This window comes from Carassius auratus, chromosome 13 (genome assembly GCF_003368295.1).
Source record: "Carassius auratus strain Wakin chromosome 13, ASM336829v1, whole genome shotgun sequence".
NCBI lineage: Eukaryota > Metazoa > Chordata > Actinopteri > Cypriniformes > Cyprinidae > Carassius > Carassius auratus.
In genome coordinates, this window is record NC_039255.1 from 17,433,192 (window position 1) to 17,448,914 (window position 15,723).

General features: G+C 40.1%; 1 protein-coding gene across 1 annotated transcript in view; it reads right to left on the minus strand.

The window, feature by feature from the left end:
• LOC113113275 (sodium bicarbonate transporter-like protein 11) overlaps positions 1–12,634 on the minus strand; it is a 54,479-nt gene extending 41,845 nt beyond the window's left edge. The window contains exons 1-3 of the mRNA XM_026279417.1: positions 12,526–12,634; positions 10,888–11,022; positions 595–638 (exon numbers count right to left, since the gene is read on the minus strand). Of these exons, the coding sequence (XP_026135202.1) occupies positions 595–638; positions 10,888–11,022; positions 12,526–12,634 (288 nt within the window). The remainder of the gene's footprint in view (positions 1–594; positions 639–10,887; positions 11,023–12,525) is intronic.
• Positions 12,635–15,723: the final 3,089 nt, after the last annotated feature.

Sequence of the window (15,723 nt, forward strand, 5' to 3'; positions counted from 1 at the left end):
TTGGAATTCGGAATCACAATACCTGATAGTAATTTCAGTAAACAGTAGTAAAATAAATTTTAGAAAGCAGAATTCAGAATGCTACAGTATTAGGTAAAACCTGATGATCATGTTATCCAGTAAATATTTCTTTATTTATTTTGTCAAAAAAAAATTTTCATTATTTCAAAATCCTAAAATGTTTTATTTGCATGTTTAAATAAAAAATACCAGATTTTAAAAAAGAGGTCTCACACTATTGGCCTTCACTGTGTGTAAACTGGTATATGAAAGTCGAAAGTCATGACATTTGCCAAGTATGGTAAACCATACCTGGAATTGGTGCTCTGCATTTAACCCATCCAAGTGCATACACACAGCAGTGAATGGGGAACACACACACCGTGAACGCACACTCAGAGCAGTGGGCAGCTATTTTTTCCAGCACCCGGGGAGCAATTAGGGGTTCAGTGCCTTGCTCAAGAGCACTTCAGCCATGGGTTATATCAATACAGAATTCAATTAATGTGCAGTCACATGTGTGCACAAAACTTCAGGTGGGACTATGCATCTTATAAGGTCTGTTTGGCATGTGGATGTAATGAAAAGCCTCACCCTTCGAGACGTGTTCAGCAGCACACAGCCGTGGACATCAGATTCTGTAGGAACAAGAGAATAGGAGGCCCGAGGGGTGAATACAGTGTGCCAAAACAACCACCATCATAAAACAGCTTTTAGAGTTTTTAAGAAGAGAAACACTAGTTTCAAAGAGTACACTCTGATAGCATAAAATCGTAAAAAAATAAAAAAATAAAAAAACAGCAACAGTGACCATAAAAGCCATCTGCATCAGAGATCCCCAGTTCTGATTTCCTCAACTTAACCCAACATCACAAATATCTGCTCTGAAACAGTTCAGTCTCTGAATACAAAACAAAATATCACTCCCACAACACTGTTTACTAGTAACCGGCAAATACATCAGAGCAAACTCCATGGATCACAAGCATCGTCCAAACTCTTAAGGGATGGGACGTACTCGTGTACGTGCATGTGTTGCCGTGTCCCTGTCTGTCCTTTATTTGATTAATTCATGTTTGGTATTGTCCTCAGGTTTGCAGTTGGGCTTGAAACCCTCATGTGATGGCTGCATGCTAAGTCCTCCTCCATATAGAGATTATATAAAGCAGACAGCCTTTATCAAATAGAGATCCCTCAGTCCTGTGTGCGTGGGCCACAAGAAGTCCTGCCCCTGGAAAGAGATATTCATGCAGGATTACCACGACCTGCGGCTGACTCCTCTGCTGCCTTAGCTCCAAGATTAAACAGCCCCTCAGATGGGTTTGGGATTAAAAGGGGAAAACTGAGAATAAAAGCACCACTTTAAAAGCACAACTTTGGGTTTTTATAAGAGGTAAGTCTATGTGTTTAACTAATAAGGTTACATAACCTGTCAAACCTTTTAATGGCTTACAGTCACCACGTGAAACCAGTTATTTTATTTTCTCCTCTTCCATCCTTCTGTCCTTCCATCACTTTTCCATTTGTCATCTGTATTTTCAGACGTTTACAAGTACACAATATACATTTAACAATTATGTGAGGTCATATCATGTTGATCTAAAATGTACTGCATTTTCTAAACATCCAATTAAAGCTCAGTGAGTTGCTGGATATACTGTAACTTGAAACCACTCTGTTAACATAAGATAAAAGCAGCATTAATTGAGCTCGAACTACACTGGTGCAAACCCTAATCCAAAGAGAATTTAGCAATTAGCCAGTTATCAAAACCACATCCAATCAAACAGAATCAATGATTTGCCGGAGGCTGGTAATAGTCAGATGAATGTTAACCCCTGTGGTCATCTGAAATGAGGAGCCAAAGCCCCTCAATCTGTTTACTTTAGTATTAAGTCTAATGTAAATTCACGTTCCATTGTAGTTTACATAGTTTCTTGGTTAAAATTTAGAAATTTCCCTTACACTTGGGACTATCAACAAGCACACTGTAATATCATTTTGTAGATACAGTATGGGTTGTACATACATTATAGTTCAAAAATTTGGGGTCATTTTAGATTTTTGAAAGAAAGAATTTTGATGTTTTTGAAAGAAGTCTCTTATGCTCACCAAGGCTGCATTTATTTGACATTACAGTAAAAGAGGTAAAAGAGGTAATATTGTGAAATATTATCAGAATTTAAAATGTCTTTTTTAACATATTTTAAAATGTATTTTATTCCTGTCATGGCAAAGCTTAATTTTGTGTCATTACTCCAGTCTTCAGTATCACATGATCCTTCAGATATCACTCTTACTGTTTTTGTGGAAACTATAATACATTTTTTCCAGTATTTTTTTATGAATAGAAAGTAAAAAAGCATTTTATATAATTTATATTAAATATAAATACAAAATAGAAATAGACATAGCCTTTAGTCTGTTGGGAAATGTCTCTACTATCTTTGCACACACACACTCCTCTTTGCAGAACTGCTTAAGTTCAGCTCAATTTGATGGTGACCAAATCACATAACTAAAAACACGTTACATCATAAGAACTATTCTGACGGGACTAGTTTTCTAAACTACATTTGATTTTCGATTCTTACCACCTGACGTCTGTGATTTTCATGTACCAATTCGGACGGGACTACTGGAGATACCTCCGTGTTTATTACAGAGGTGGGAGGGTCTGATTTGTGCATCTGGGCATCACAGAGATCACGCGCTCTGTATGTGTGCATTGCATTCATTCAGAATGATTGCCTTAGTATTATTACACAATAAATACTAAATGCCTAGTGTAGCAAAACCATGTTAATGTGCGGTTCCTTTAGTTTAACTTGTCTTCCTTTTTTTTTTTTTTTTTTTTTAATTGTAATTAAAACATTATGTAACTGAGTACATAAATGAACGTGAGTAATCTTACCTGATGTTGATATTACAATACCTGGTATTAACAGTTTATGCGATCTTGCTCTTGATTTTATTATTTGTATTTTTTTTTTTATTATTATTTATTTGCCGCTAAGCAAATATATCAAACATCCGCGCAGTAAGAGCATCTACGGTAATTCACGTTGGCCAAAACACACAAGGAAACGCGTTGTGAAATAAAATATCACCGGCAATCACAGACATTCGCATTCGCATTCGGACGGGATTAGTTGTCTCAGAGCATCACTGAGTTTGCTGAAAAACGGTAGGTAATTTGCTCTGGAATTATCACAGAGGTTGTGTGAGAAAAACACAGACGTGGCAGATTCGGACGGGATTAAAATCACCAAGTACGTCTGTGAAATGCAGATTTCTCTAACGACCCCCTGTAAAACTAGTCCCGTCCGAATAGGGCTATAGTCTCATAAAGTTTATAAAATAATGACTTTGTTCCAACAATTTCTTCTCTTCAATGTCAGTCTTCAACACGCATTCACGAAGAAGAAATTGTTGAATAGAGTCGTTATTTTTGTTTTCTTTGTGCACAAAAAGTATTTTTGTAGCTTATAACATTATGGTTGAACCACTGATGTCCCATGGACTATTTTAATGATGTCCTTACTACCTTCTGGGGCTCTCAACATGTCAGTTGTTTTGATGTCTATACAGGTTCAGAAAGCTCTCGGATTTCATAAAAAAAAAAAAAAATCTTAATTTGTATTCTGAAGATGAACGAAGGTGGTTTGGGTAAACTATCCCTTCAAATATTATTTTTACATTACTTCAATAATACAATGACTACAATAATACATTGACAAGAACATTTCATATACCATTTATGCCAACAAATCCTCAATAAATACTGAGCGTGTGGAGAAGGTTGTGGGCATGGTGATGAATATTTAATTTCACTAAACTGCATGGTTGCTAAAACCAGCTCACTTACAGGTCATTTCTTGTTTTTCAAGAAATTCAAGTTCATTTTGACATGAATGCAACAGAAGCTGGTCATGGCAGCTGTTACTCTGGCATCAATCCATCCATTTCCTGCAGTCTGACACATTTGTCACGGTTTTGGTAAGGGAGGAACTCAAGTGCAGACAGGGAATCACAAAACAAGGGGTTTATTCACAAAAAGGGGAAAACAAAACCCACGAGGGGGAAAACAGGACTAGGGCAGATACAGCAAATACTAAATAGACTGACTAGACGAGATAAACAAAGACTCAAGACAGGAGAACACTAACTACAAATAACACTCACGGCTATACAGGATACAATCTCACAAAGGGGAATACTTCTTTCACGAGGCTGACAGGAAGGAACACATCTGAGAAACACTCACAATTGAGGTACAGGTACAAATCACAATCACAGGTGAGGAACAATGAACCGACAAAAGACAGAGCACACTAGGGGATCTAAATAGGGGAACTAATCAAGAGACAACAGGTGGCACAGATAAGGCAATCACAACAAGACAAGGATAACAAGGGGGGCGGGGCAAGGGAACGAGACAACACAAGCACATGGCCCAAAGACAAGGCCATGTGCTTGTACACAAAACACGGGTCTGCCATGATCCTGCCTCAAGACTAGGAAAAATCAAGGACACAAGGGCAGAATCATGACAGAACCCCTCCCTTAAGGAGCGGCTTCCAGACGCTCCTCAAGGGAACATCAAACACGGGACATGACTGACATGACAGACTGGGACACAGACACAAACCAACAAGACATGACAAATAATAACAAAGGCAAACATGAATACACAATGGCAGGGTTAGGGTGACATATCAAAAAAAACAAACAGGGAAGGGGAGGGGGTGGGACCACAAAGTTCATGGGGGACAGACCAGGGTGAGTGGGTGGGGCAGGAGTTTTAGGAGGACGGGACGAAGGCTGACGACGAGGGGTCCGGGCAGGTCTGGGTGGAGAGGGGTGGGGAGAGGTCTCTGGACAACTGACAGAGGACCTGACAGGGGCAGACACAGGACGCGGGGCAACACTTACGGGACGCGGGGCAACATCAACAGGACGAGGGGCGACTACATCAACAGGGCACGGGGAGACAACATCTACAGGGCACGGGGAGACAACAGGACACGGGGATACAACATCTACTGGACACGGGGGGACAACGGCTGGACACGGGGGGACAACGGCTGGACACGGGGGGACAACGGCTGGACACGGGGGACTTCTGGGGACAGGGTCTGGGGACAAGACAGGACTGACTGGGGCTTCTAGAATCTGGACAAGACGGGACAAATACTCTGAGAAGGCTTTAGCAGCTAGGATAACTGGCATCTCCTTACGAGAGGAGACAGACTGTACTAGAGTTTCTGCTGCAGAGTCGGCCGCGGCTCTCTCCTCCGCTCTCATGACTGCAGACTTGAATACAGCTCTCCTTGCCGGCTCGGGCACGCCAGCGCTCACCGCTGCTGGCTCGGGCACGCTCACCACTGCAGGAGGAGACAAAGTCGCAGGACCGGAAGACCCCTTCTTCCTCCTCTTCCTCCTTGGCCGTGGTGCAGAGGTCACCGCTGGGTCAGAGACGGGTTGGGGGAGTTCGGTCTCTGGCAGGGCTGACTCCGACGCCGACGATTCCGAGGCAGACTCCCACGAAAACCGTCTCCCTCGCTTCCCGGGGAGACCGACGGGTGTGGGAGGCACCTCAGGGCTCGGTGAGGGATGTGCCTGATCCCCCAGAGCGGCCACGGCCAGGATACGACCCTCTGGAATCGTTGGCAGCTGGGTAGGTGGAGGGGACCTCTGTGGCTCCTCCTCTCGACCGCTTGCTCCGGAACGACCTCCCCTGGTCCCCCGGAACACCACTAGGCGAGAGCCCTCAAAACCATCTCGCTTGCTGGCTGATGACATCCAGCATTGCCTCCTGTCTGCTGAGTTCCATCTTGGTCGGTTCATTCTGTCACGGTTTTGGTAAGGGAGGAACTCAAGTGCAGACAGGGAATCACAAAACAAGGGGTTTATTCACAAAAAAGGGAAAACAAAACCCACGAGGGGGAAAACAGGACTAGGGCAGATACAGCAAATACTAAATAGACTGACTAGACGAGATAAACAAAGACTCAAGACAGGAGAACACTAACTACAAATAACACTCACGGCTATACAGGATACAATCTCACAAAGGGGAATACTTCTTTCACGAGGCTGACAGGTAGGAACACATCTGAGAAACACTCACAATTGAGGTACAGGTACAAATCACAATCACAGGTGAGGAACAATGAACCGACAAAAGACAGAGCACACTAGGGGATCTAAATAGGGGAACTAATCAAGAGACAACAGGTGGCACAGATAAGGCAATCACAACAAGACAAGGATAACAAGGGGGGCGGGGCAAGGGAACGAGACAACACAAGCACATGGCCCAAAGACAAGGCCATGTGCTTGTACACAAAACACGGGTCTGCCATGATCCTGCCTCAAGACTAGGAAAAATCAAGGACACAAGGGCAGAATCATGACAACATTCAGACAAATTTGTGGAAGAGTAATTGGCCAATCATAGTGCTGCAAAGAAGGACCTGCATTCCTCACACTTACGCCATGCTACAGGCAGTGGTGTATTGTAACGAAGTAATAATACTTCAATAACGTACTTAAGTATTTTTTGGGAGTATCTGAGTTTTTATATTTCAGCCAACTTTTATATTTAATTTACTTTACTTTTACTCTGATAGATTTCCCAGAAGCATATTCGTTACTTTCTACAAAATAGTCCGAAGTCAGAAGAAGATGTACTGCAGGAAAGCAGGTTTGATGAATCAGTGGTCTGGCATTTGCAAGTTAGACTCATGCTCATGTGCAAACAAATGCGTGCACAACCGTGGTTGATATAATTTCCACTCAAGTCAAGTCTGGGGTGCTTGATACAGCATTGTCTGCAATAATATGGTGTGATGATGTGCGATCGGACATTATCAAGTATATATCACCATATCAAACACGGAGTGTACGCACATTTATTTATTAATCTATTAAAGAAAAAAATGGTTCTGTATGCTCTTTATATTTATATAATTAAATAAAGTTAATTTAATCACACAAAGAATACAGTTTTTCTGCAGATATCTGTATGCCATGAACACATTTAATAATCAGTTTATACAAGTTCAGTAAAGCAATAAGTGACTTACATTTTAGACATAATATTGCTTGTTTTTGCTCAATTTTGCCAACGAAAATAGTTTCAAACAAAGATCACAGCACTGTATTGCGTCTCTGAGCAATGGACGGTGTTTACATACAGAATTAATCTGCTTTTTAAACAAATCGGTTGAATAAATGATTCAGTGATTCACTCATTCAAATGCTTTAAAGAATAAGCCGTTTAAATGAATTGGTTAAATCTCAATGACTCACTCATTAACAGTCACTTGCTGTCACCTACTGGCGGTTTTAATTTCACCATTATTTCCTATTTTGAATGATTTCAAATATCAGTATTCAATGTTTTTATGTAAAAACTAAATAAAAGAATAATCCTGTTTATGAATCTGTAACTGCAATTTAAATACACCCATGTCCACCCATGAGATACAAAAACTGTGTAAATACATCTAAATGCTATTTCAGAGGCAGATCCCAGAAATGTTTTCTTATGTTGGAATGAAAGACACTAAGTACCATATGTAGTGCTTCTTATTCTTACCCAAAAATACAAAATGGAAGAACGAGTTAAAACTGAACGCAATCTTGCTACTCAAGCTGTGTATGAACATTTTTATAAATATTTATTTGCTTATTTTTACATTTTGCATTTACCTGTACTTTTACTTTCAATATTTAAAGGTTCCCTGAAGTGCTTCAAAACACACAGCATTATACTACGTGGTGATCAAGCGGCAACCTCCCGCTCTCTCTTGTGAAGCCCATACAGAAGTGACTTAAACTGTAATTCGTCAACTTGCTAATAGAGACAGGCTGCAAAAGGGAGTCAATCCCATAGACTCACCATATTAAAATGCCTTACATTATTAAAACTTTACATTAGAAAAAAACATGTTTACAGCATGGTTAAAAAATTATTTTGGTCTAAATATCTAATTTTGCCCTTCATAGCAACTGTGAAGGGGGGTGAATTTTTTTAAATAATTCATCTGTTTAAATTATATTAAGCATTAAAGTTCTGCATAATCACATGAGTGATAGGTGGATTGCTGCTCCCGCTGTCGAGAAAGGTGGGTGTGGTTTCAGCAACCAGCTCCCACCTTTTTGCCCATTTTCGATGATCTGGGAATGACGTGCAGTGACACACTGCCAAGATGACGACAACCGCCTCCGCCCACTTTTGGCTTCAAAAACACTCTTCTGAAACCTATGGGTGACATGTGACCGCATGATCGCGTCTCTGGACCAAAGCCAAAGTCCGGATCAGACTGTTTGCTGTCATAGTTCACGTGAAACAACGTGAAATCATTCCCTATTACGTACAGTACATTGTGCACTAAGTGCCATTCCCTGCACAGGAAATACTAAACTGTGATGCTGCCTCAGTCTAGAATTCTACTGACTGGTGTGCGACTGTATTACTTCAGAAAAATTAGTGGTTTAGAGATAATTTGATCTCATATTAGGTAATATTTGCTTTGCTTTATTTTTGTAGTATGTAATTATTTATAACCGCCCCTGCTTCAACCCCAGCAATCAAGCAGAATTAAAAACCCAGCAGGTTGCTAAATAACAAGACTGGGTGTTCGGTTCGGCCAACTGATGAATCACTTAAAACTAAATGTTTGGAAGTCCTGGTTTATAAATATTCAAACGCGCACACACACACACACACACACGTGTGCATCCTACACAGTTCAAACTCTTAGCAGTATGTCAGAGAAGTTTGGAGGAATTTGGTTTAATCTAGACAAGTGCTGAAGGCTTGTGCGCTGAGGATGACAGAACATCAGACCGGATGAGACAAAGTGTGAACAAACCCCACTCATCCTAATGTGAGCCCACCAAATGCACAGCAGGAGTCACTCACGCAGAAAAAAAAAAAAAGAATTTAAAACAGAACTATTTGTGTTTGAGAAAACAGAGAGAGAACATCAGCTTGTCTGATTCTGGGTCAGCTGTCTACTGATATTACTAAAGCTGCGCTCATTTTCAACAGCAGCAGCACATCAGGGCAAAAAGCAACCCTATTAATAGATATGTTACATCATTCGTATAAGACATTATAAGTTTCAAAAGTTTTGAGTTGCAAAACAGTAAATGCAGCAAAAATCTTTAAAGGGGCTATATTGTAGCATTTTTCCCCCTTGAAGTCCAATTAAAATGTTACTCGAGGTTTCATGCACCAAAAACAGTTGTTGTTTTACATGGCCATTTTCCAACCTCTTTCTGATCCTTTTCAAACCATCTGTTTTTCCGACTGTACCTACAGAACTTTTATATGTAGATGATTAATGTTTAGCTAAACTTTAGGTTGGTTTCACACCACAAGGTTGAGCTTCGCGTCAGCTTTACGTTCGCATAACTACATCCTCACTGCAGCTGCAGACTCGCCAGAGCTTCAAAACCACATATTTCGTTACAAAGAGAGCTATAAATTTGTTTTTACAAGTTGGTCAGTTATAAACTTGAAAGTTTTTACGTTTTTAAAGGTTGTTACCATGGGGATTCACATACAAATGGTAAACAACAAAAACAGCTCCGATCATGTCCTTTCAGTCATACTTCGATATAGAGCATGCTGTTCAAAATGTTTATTTTTTTTATATATAATGCACCATACTTTCACCAAAACTGAATAGTTAAAAACAAGTTTAAATGGCTAAATCTTAGATAAATATTTTTGATTCTTCATTTTCTATTCTGAAATACTCCAGTTCTTGTTAAAACACACTAGACATGCTTATTCTGTGTATTTTTAGCACTTTTTGTGTGAAATCATATTTATTTTGTCCATCAAAAGTGTGCTGTTACTTTAATTGAGCATGAGCAGTGCAGTGCAGCAGAAATAAGACTATCGTTGTTCATTAGGAGTTGTTATACTTTAAAAAATTATTTATAAAAAATTATACTTAAGATGTTTAGACCCATTAGCAGCCATTTAACAGTAAGAAACCTTTAAGCATGTGATTCATTGGTACTTATGTACATAACATAACGCATCTTTTTGCAGATGGGGGACACATCCAACATAACGATTTACAACAGATAAAAAAAGAGCTTTGTTCAGACAGGACTAGATTTACCTGAGAAGGTTAGGTAAATATGCATTTCCACAACCACTATAAAATTACCTGGCAAATTGCCTACTGTTTTTGTCTTATGAGAATTGTAATCCAGTGTCTTTGACTATTATTTCTCCTCATTTATTTTGACCTTTGTTGAATACTGTAGCTAAACGTTTTACATTGTGCTGCCTGGTGAATCTTTATTTTGGATTAAGACAACATAGGCAACTTTCAGGATAAAATATCAGTTGGTGGTTCATGCACTGCTATCGTCTCAGGATTTAAAAAGAGTTATATAAAAAACAGGAAAGTTTATGGATATAAAACAATGATGAATGCAATAACATTTGTTTTCTAAACAATGTCCATTCTTCCTTGCAGACCTTTAAAAATGATTATCAGTGTTATAAAAGCAACTATTTGGCCTTTTGCATGCACTATATACTAAAAAGTAAATTACATTGGCGATGTACATTGGTTATTTTTTATTTTTTTACCAATTGTCTTCTTTTATTACATTTTCCTGAGGACAAAAAGAGGAGAAGACGACTTTGTGTGGTTTTGAGTGACAACAGGAGACCTGTCACCGTGTGTGGGTTTGGTGGGGTTGCGCAACATAATCACAGCACACCTGAGACTGTTGCCGTGGCAACAACTGACCTGCTAACCTGAGCATCTCCAGAGCTAATCAACAGCTCTGGCTCTAACTGCCATCCCATCCTGAACTCGCTTGCAAACACACACATTCACTGACCTGTCCCTCCTTGGTGTGTCTGGTTGCCGTAGAGATGAATGTCATCTCCTGTTGGGATGGGAGAGTCCTGGCCCTCCTCTAGCTCCTCGCTCCCCTCCTCATGTTCTTCTCTCTCCCTCTGCTCTAAGAGCAGACACACACACACACAACAGCCTCAATATATATATTTTTTAACACATCATTTAATACACACAAAATTTTAGTAAATATTACATAAAAAATTACAAATGCTACAGTAAAAACATTTAAACTATCAAATACCTTACCAAATACAGTGAAAAACTTGAAATGGTTAAACATCATTTTATATGTCATTTTACTGTAAAATACTGTCAAATGTATGTTTTAAAAAAAATAAAAACTATGACTTGGCATATAATTTACTAAAAGAGATTCCCAAATATATGATTATATTTTATGCAAATAATTTGTTTCTTTTCATTTTTGATACTGGTAAGGTACATTATGGTGTTTTGTGTTCCACTTTGTTATTTGTGTTGTGTTTACTACATTATTTTAGTGTCGCATGTTATTCTGATGGTGTTTTGTCTTTGTGTATATGACCCAAAGCAAAGCAGTAATCAAAGCAAAAGGTGGCTTTTTTGAAGAACCTAGAATATGAAATATTTTCATTTGTTTCACACTTTCTTGTTATGTATATAATTCCATATATAATTCCACATGTGTTAATTTTCATAGTCATGAAAATAAAGAAAACTGTTTGAATTAAAAGATGTGTCCAAACTTTTGGTCTGTACTGTATAACAGATTTGTAAGTGCACCCCTAGTTTTCTCTTCCTCTTCTCTAAAGCAGCTCAACAGTTGGAATTTTATTTGTTGGATGCCGGTGTTTCCTGACATAGCTATGCAAAGATTTGATTTTAAAAACAGTATCACAGCTATTAAACTATATCTTGTTTTTATTTAAAATCTCTAATTAACTTCAAAATGGTCTCAAAGTAAAAAGAGTTGCTAAAGTCAGATTTTTTGGTGATGGTGCTTTGAAAATTAAAATACTATAATCTTAATATAAGATTGCTTCTTCTTCATGGCCAAGAAGGACGGAGGTCTGCGACCTTGCATCGACTACTGAGCCCTAAACCAAGTTACAGTCAGATTCCGGTACCCTCTTACCCTTGCCCAGCCACCCTAGAACAGCTCAGAGGAGTAGTCATCTTTCTAAGTTGGATCTCAGAAGTGCATGAAGACTGCATTTGTGACCCCTACTGGCCACTACGAGTATAGGGTGATGCAGTATGGTCTAGTTAACGCCCCCTCAGTCTACCAAGTCTTCATGCATAAGGTGCTCCGGGAGTACCTTACCCGCTTTATTATAGTTTACATAGACGACATCCTCATCTACTCCCGGATCCTGGCCGAACATAGCCAAAATGTAAAGACAGTCCTCATCCAGTTACGCAAATTCCAACTCTTCGTCAAGGCAGAAAAATGCACCTTCCATCAACAATCCTTTCAATTTCTAGGCTATATTATCAATAGTTTAGGCATTCAAATGGACGAGGGGAAGATCCAAGCCATCACCTCCTGGCCACTCCCATCAACCATAAAAGAACTCCAACATTTCCTAGGCTTTGCTTATTTCTATCACCGTTTTATAAAAAATTACAGTTCCATTACCAGTCCCATCACAGACCTCCTTCGTAACAAACCCAAATCTCTGTCCTGGACTCCTGCTGCCACCGAAGCCTTCGCTACCCTCAAACAAGTCTTCACCCAGAGCCCCCATCCTTGTTCATCATGACCCAGACCTCCCTTTCGAAGTGGTATTCACTGACCACAAGAACTTACAATATAACGTCTGAATCCTCACCAGGCTCAATGGGCCCTATTCTTCACCCGATTCCACTTTACTATATCCTATCGACCAGGTCCTTGCAACACCAAAGCTGATGCCCTCTCCCGTATTCACACATCGGATGAAAGCACAGACAAGCATGAAATGATCATCCCAACACAACTCATCGCTAGCAGAGCTCCTATTCAATTGGGTCTTCCATCAATTCGGACTCCCTGAAGACATTGTCTCGGACTGTGGGCCGCAATTCATATTCTGGGTATGGAAATCCTTCTTCTTACTCCTAGGTGTGACTGTAAGCCTCTCCTCAGGTTACCATCCACAATCCAATGGCCAAACAGAAAGGATTTAGATTTAGAGCCGAGTACGCCCAGAATTCTCTCTGCCAACCATCCACGGGTCTAACACCATTTCAGTGGATACTCGGTTACCAGCCCACGCTCTTCCCTTTGTCTGGAGACCCCTCTGACGTTCCTTCCATCGAACTACTGTTTCCAGGAGCGAAAGAGTCTGGGACGAGGCACACCATCACCTCCCGCGGGCAGTGCGCAGACAGAAGAAGGCAGCCGATCTGTGTCGCACATCACTCCCACCTACCAACAGGACAGAAGGTCTGGCTGTCCATTAGCGACATCTGACTGTGCCTGCCCTGCAAGAATCTGAGTCCCAGATTCATCTGCCCCTTCACCACCCTAGAACAAGTCAACCCAGTCACCTACAAACTCCAACTCTCTCCTCAATATGAGATTCATCCCATTTTCCATGTTTCTCTTCTAAAACCATTTCACCCTCCTGTCTCCACAGAACCTGGCCAGACAGATGGAACCCCCTCTCCCATTACTGCTAGAGGAAGGAGCCGTCTACAAAGTAAGGGAGATCTTGTAATCCCGGCGACGTGGTGGGAGATTAGAGTATCTCGTCGACTGAACATTCGAAGAAGACCCTATGCTCCAAGAGGAATTCCATGCCTCGCACCCAGATCACCCTACTCCCAGAGGCCGAGAAAGACCACCACGTCGTTGGGGTCATCGGCTCTCAGGAGCTGGCCCTGGAGGAGGGGGTACTGTCACAACATCAGGCTCATCACAACGCACTCCCTCACCTGAGTATTAATCATTGGCATCTGTTCACTATTCAATTATCAATCTTCCCCTTCACTATAAAAGCATACACCTCGATCCTCAGTTGTCCGATCTCATGACTACCCAGCGGAACATTCCCCGGCTAACCATTGTTTTGACCTTCTCTCTCAGCAATCTACATTCTCCATCCCGTGGTCCCAGTTACTCTTCCAGCGTTACATCTCTCTGTATCCCCTCTACTCACCATCGCCGAGGTGTGTGCTCACCATCCTCCAGTCTGCTCAACACCCTCCACTCTGGTCACCATCCTCCATCAATAGGTCACCAGTTGATACAATAGGCAAGTTGATACCCGTTGTCAAGGATCCTCCTCCAATCTCCAGCTCCTATTCATTCACTGTCATATTCTGCTACCTTCAATAAATACCAGTTTACACTAATCCTCTGTCCCCAGACCCTTGTGTTACAGATTAACAGTTGAAAACATTTGTCAGTAAATTAAAAAGTAATCAAAAAGTAGCCAATCAGTTGTAATCAGTTACATTTCTTTTACTAAGTAATTAAAATAGCAACATTTAAATAGGGCAATTTGTAATTGTAACTCAGTACTTTAACAAAATTCATAACATTTGGAAACATTGTCATCGTATTTTAAAAGCGAATTTCTGTAAACCACAGTTATTTTTTTTTTACTGTAAATTTGATGGAATATCTTTGACAGTATAGCACAATATACAGTATTAATTTACCATAGCACATATTAATTTACTCTTCACATAAATACAATTTCTAACTTCTACTAATCCTTATTAGAATTAGTGAACTTTTCATTCTACATACATACTGTTCACTGTCCTCTGCTGACCCTATAAATTACTGACAAACCCATATGTTAAAGTTACAATTAAATTTCCAATTTAATATCCAACACTGTGCATTTTACTCCATCCATTCTGAATTGATATTTCAGCATGATAAAACAGTTCCTCAATGTAAACACAACAAGGCTTCAATAATCCATACATTTTTCTCTTTTTCCCCCTATTGAATACAAAGTGTTCTTTAGGTTTATACCCCACAGATGGACTGTGTATAGCCAGAGTGTGGCTGAAGCTGTAATTTATCCACACATGGCAACTTGTTATTGTTCTCGCTTCTCTGGCTGAATGTGGCATGTGAGTGGCTATCGGTTCCATATCTTTTTTCCTCATCTATTCATTTATTCACTAATGCTTCCCTTCTATTATTCTCTATGTAAAGCTGGAGAGAAGAGGGGGCTTTAATCCACGTGTGCTCATTGACTCTAATGCCCTGGACCAACGGTGAGCGGCGAGAGGATATTCTCTTCCCCACGACGGCGCTCCCTTTTTTTCCCCTTTTCTTGCTTGCTCTTTTCAAGCTCAGCACACCGGTGGTTGATTGTATTCATAAGTGTTTGATTCACGAAAGCTATTCATGAACAAATTAACGAATTTATTGAAATACCCCCATACTTTGTTATAATTACATACGTATAAAAAAAGAGCCTCTTGAATTGACATAAACACTGTTTTTTTTAAATAGCATAATGAGAGAATACTTGAGAACTCTGAACAAGCTTTACTTGCATTAACAAATTTTTGCACCATTAATTTTACAGAAAACATTTCCAGGCACTAGAGAATTTTTTATTTTCTTTGCTCAGATTTTTGCTGCATTGGCTTCAATGCAGCAGAATCAGAGGCAGAAAACTTGTTTCTCTTAGACGCTGATGATAAATCAAGAAGTTTTATATTTTGTATATTCCTGCAAGAAAATAAGGGCATGCTTTAAATACTATAGAAAGGATTTTCCTTCTTCCTGTTTTTTACTCCCAGCTCGACCTTCACAACTCTCCTCCAAACCATGTGTTGAACAAACAAACACACACCAACCAACTCCGACAAACATTCACTCACC